This window comes from Primulina tabacum, chromosome 8 (assembly GCF_025594145.1).
Source record: "Primulina tabacum isolate GXHZ01 chromosome 8, ASM2559414v2, whole genome shotgun sequence".
Lineage (NCBI taxonomy): Eukaryota > Viridiplantae > Streptophyta > Magnoliopsida > Lamiales > Gesneriaceae > Primulina > Primulina tabacum.
The window spans coordinates 39,447,069-39,450,762 of NC_134557.1; the positions used below are offsets into that span (position 1 = coordinate 39,447,069).

The window sequence follows — 3,694 nt, forward strand, 5'->3', positions numbered from 1 at the left end:
TCCCAGTAACCAACAATGGATTTAAATTTGAAAATGACTATTTAACAAAAATGGGGGTGAAATTAAATGGTCCACTAATAATTAATTGGCCTCGTCAATTTTTTTAGATGGAAAAATGCCAATATTAACATTTCAAGGATAAATGACAATATAGGGGATCGCAATGGGGTGGGACGAGGCCTCATCCTCGAATTCCATTCCTATCTCTGTACTTGTTTTGATCTCCGTTTTTTCGGGATCGAAAAATCCCAGAATCCGAAACCACATGGATCAAATCTTCATTCATTTCCCTTGTCAATGTTTCAAAAATATTAATGAGACAAGACGTAGACGGGTACGAGGATTTTCCCATCCCAAACGTATTATTATATATTATTATTAGTGATAATATTAATAATCATATTAAAATATTTTAAAGAATAATGTTATTATTATATTATTAATACTAATAATATTATTATTTTTATTATTAATATTATTTCCGGATTGGTTCAGGGATAAGGATAATATCTTCATACCCGCTCCGAACCCGAACAAATTGGAAATCACCGTCCTCGTTTTGGGTTTTTCCCGCGAATCTCCAAAACGGTGGGAAAAATTGTCATATTTAGGTATGTGCTTGTGATTTTAAAATACACAAATATATTAATTTCGTCCGAAATTTTCCCTCATTCGTAGTTTCAACTAAAACTAATATCTCAAACACTTTCAAAAAAATTCCATCTATGATCTATAAAATAAAATGTAAGATTGATCCACTTGCAAGGATGGAACCAGAAATATCATTTTATCATGACTACGATTTCAAACCGTAGAATCTTTAATGTCTTAAATTGATTTACCTAAACTAATATTAAATCAATCCAAAATTATACGAAAAATATTAAAAAAATTGGACCATCCGAGTTTAAACCGGGTTCAAATGAATGTGGTTCCACAACTGTTCACTTGCCCATTAGTTTTCAAAGGAATGAAATACAAAAGATGGTTACAGAAAGACACTATTTCCATTATTTCTTGGCAAAAGAAAGGGATCTAAATTGTACAACATATTCAACTTACAAGATAGTTAAAATATGCACAAAGTGAACACGTGCACGACATATATGTGTGAATATATTATTATCTTTCCCATTTTTTATTTAGTTCTATGACCTCCAAACATGACCTTCATCACATTGAAGAAATCATGGTCATAAGCCTTGGACTTATGATGCTGGCTGGGAATAATCTTTGTGTACAAATAAAACATAGCACAAGCTATAGTTGGCCCGGCCCAAAACACCCAATGCCCGTCCCAAAGATGTCCGCCTCGAACTATGGCCGGCCCCAGGCACCTCGCCGGATTCATCCCCGCTCCTGCATAGCCCTTTTGGGCGGTAACCGTGGTCGAGACGAACACGAGAAGGCCCAAAACGACACCGACGATCGTGAAAACCAAAACATGACCCAATGCACTTGCTTGCCTATGATCATAGGCCATCCATATCGAGGCGAATAAGAAAATGAAACTACAAAATATCTCTAGCCACAACGCTTGGCCCAGCCCGAGACCGATAGTGACAGGTCCATTTGGGCCTGGTGAAATGACTGTGATAGTACAGCCCCCGAGTGAAAAGTTTTGCTCAATTGTGCTACTAACGACAGCCTTCAAGGCCAGGGCACCTAGTGTTGCACCAAGGCACTGTGCAGCTATGTAGACTATGGCACGGGACATCGATATGAGGCCGACTAATGCGGCGGAGAATGAGATTATCGGGTTTATGTGGCCACCGGAGACCGGGTGTACGGCAAGAAGGAGAATCGCGATTATTATCGCAGCGAGTACCGACAGCACTAGGTTCGGCATTTTGATGTCTGATTGTATAGTCGATATTACAATAGTGTCAAGCATGAACACCAGAACCGCCGTTCCGATCAGCTCCCCGACCGATGCTCGCCACATCTATCATATGTTATCATCATCAAGAAACTAAAAAGTCAAATATCACAGAATGAACATTCGATTTGTTCAAGAAAACTACATAAATGCTTTGAATATTATGCTATGGATGTGTTTATTCTTACATCCGTAGTCAAAAGCTCATTCAAGCCCCACATCTCACTCGTTGTTTGCTTTTGAGGATCAATCATCCAAGGCTCCGGGCTGCTTAAAAACATCAAACAAACAGTTATTTACAGAAAAAAAAAAAGAATAGTACAAATATCGTACGAAATGAATGCAATATATATGCATATATGCACATGTGTGTGTTTGTGTGTGAATATCTAGGAATCATTTGTAGTTACTCAGGAGTAGAGAAGACAGGCTGAATCTTGGTGGCGTTGATTTGGCTTTCTTCATCATCTGCAACTTGTAAATGCTGCTTATTATCGTTTGCAGCCATGTTTTTATTTTTCTTGGCTTATTTGTTGCCAGCTTTTGCCTTTGCTTTGATCCTATATATATATATACACACACACACACACACACATACACACACACAGAGAAAGAGTGACGGAGGGAAAAGGGTATTTTTATATACATATAATGGCAAATAAAACGACGGATCGAAATAGTGTTAGCATTATTAATTGCTTTCATTCTCAAACAATTTTTAATATCTATATATGTATAATGACATATATAAAAATTAAATATAACAAAATTGAAAAAATCACTCTAGCAAACATTAAATTTATATTTTATAATAAAATTTAATTTATGTCGCGTGTCAAGTGCTTGCTATTATTTATTAACAAAGAGGTTTTTGAAGTTTCACACACACACACATATCCACGTACTTAAAAAATGAACGAAAAAAAACAAAGATAATAGACTAAAACTGAAGTTTTATAATGTAGAAGACCAAAATTGCAAATAGAACCAAATTTGCAATTTCTTTTAAAATATATTAAAATTGAAATACCATTAAATTCAATCAAGTAAAGACAAAAAATACTATTAAAAAATATATTTACTTTACGTAAATATTTACAATATAGGAGAAATAAAATTTGAACGCACGTAATATATTTTCGTAGTGATACATTCACATGTTTTGCGTATAAAAGACGAAACTCGAGAGATTAAAATTAATGAAATCGTATTTTTGTGTAGATGAAATTTAAGAAATATGTGCACAAACACACACGTACAAGGAAAATGATCGATCGATAAATATCAAATTTCAAAATAAAAAGTATTTTACCGTTTAACCTTTATATAATAATAATATTCAAATACATCAAAATTTTCTTTCAATTATTATTTATATATAGATATAATATAATATAAGAATAATAAATATATCAGACAGATGGATGGAGATTCAGTTGGATATTAAAGGCTGTCACACTTCAATCGCTACAATTTCAACGGATCTGGTCCTTACACACATACTTTTTCCAATTAATTTATTCTATTATCGTGGCTGAGTCTCCTTTTTTCCAGGCGATTATTTAAGATGGGAGGTTGAAAACATGTGACGTTAGCTTCTTTTTATCCTTTATTACTTTTTTTTAACAATTTGAGAATAACTCTCCAATCTCAAACTTAACTTTATCATAATTCCCTAATTTCTAAAATTTTTGTTTGAGCTCTCTCATTACTTAATTTTTTTCAAAAATACCCTTTTAACTCCTTGAATTTGATATGTCATTGTTATACTTATCGAGTATGTTCTTAAAAACATATAACCAAAGCATAAGGTTT

The 3,694-nt window shown here is 33.8% G+C and overlaps 1 protein-coding gene across 1 annotated transcript; it reads right to left on the reverse strand.

Moving 5' to 3' along the window:
- Nucleotides 1-988: 988 nt before the first annotated feature.
- LOC142554102 (aquaporin PIP1-2-like) lies at nt 989-2,456 on the reverse strand. Its single transcript, XM_075664734.1, has 3 exons — nt 2,290-2,456; nt 2,068-2,146; nt 989-1,945 (listed from the first exon to the last, which is right to left on the reverse strand). Exons 1-3 carry the CDS (start codon nt 2,385-2,387, stop codon nt 1,139-1,141), a joined length of 984 nt encoding a protein of 327 aa, XP_075520849.1. The 5' UTR covers nt 2,388-2,456; the 3' UTR covers nt 989-1,138.
- Between the last annotated feature and the right edge of the window lie 1,238 nt (nt 2,457-3,694).

Bases quoted from the DNA above. Each gene is read 5' to 3' on its own strand.
- LOC142554102 (XM_075664734.1), bottom strand. From the start codon at position 2,387: ATGGCTGCAAACGATAATAAGCAGCATTTACAAGTTGCAGATGATGAA. The intron at 2,147-2,289 runs GTAACTACAAAT...GTTTTTAAGCAG, and splicing joins CCTGTCTTCTCTACTCCTGA to CCCGGAGCCTTGGATGATTG. The intron at 1,946-2,067 runs GTAAGAATAAAC...AACATATGATAG, and splicing joins ATGAGCTTTTGACTACGGAT to ATGTGGCGAGCATCGGTCGG.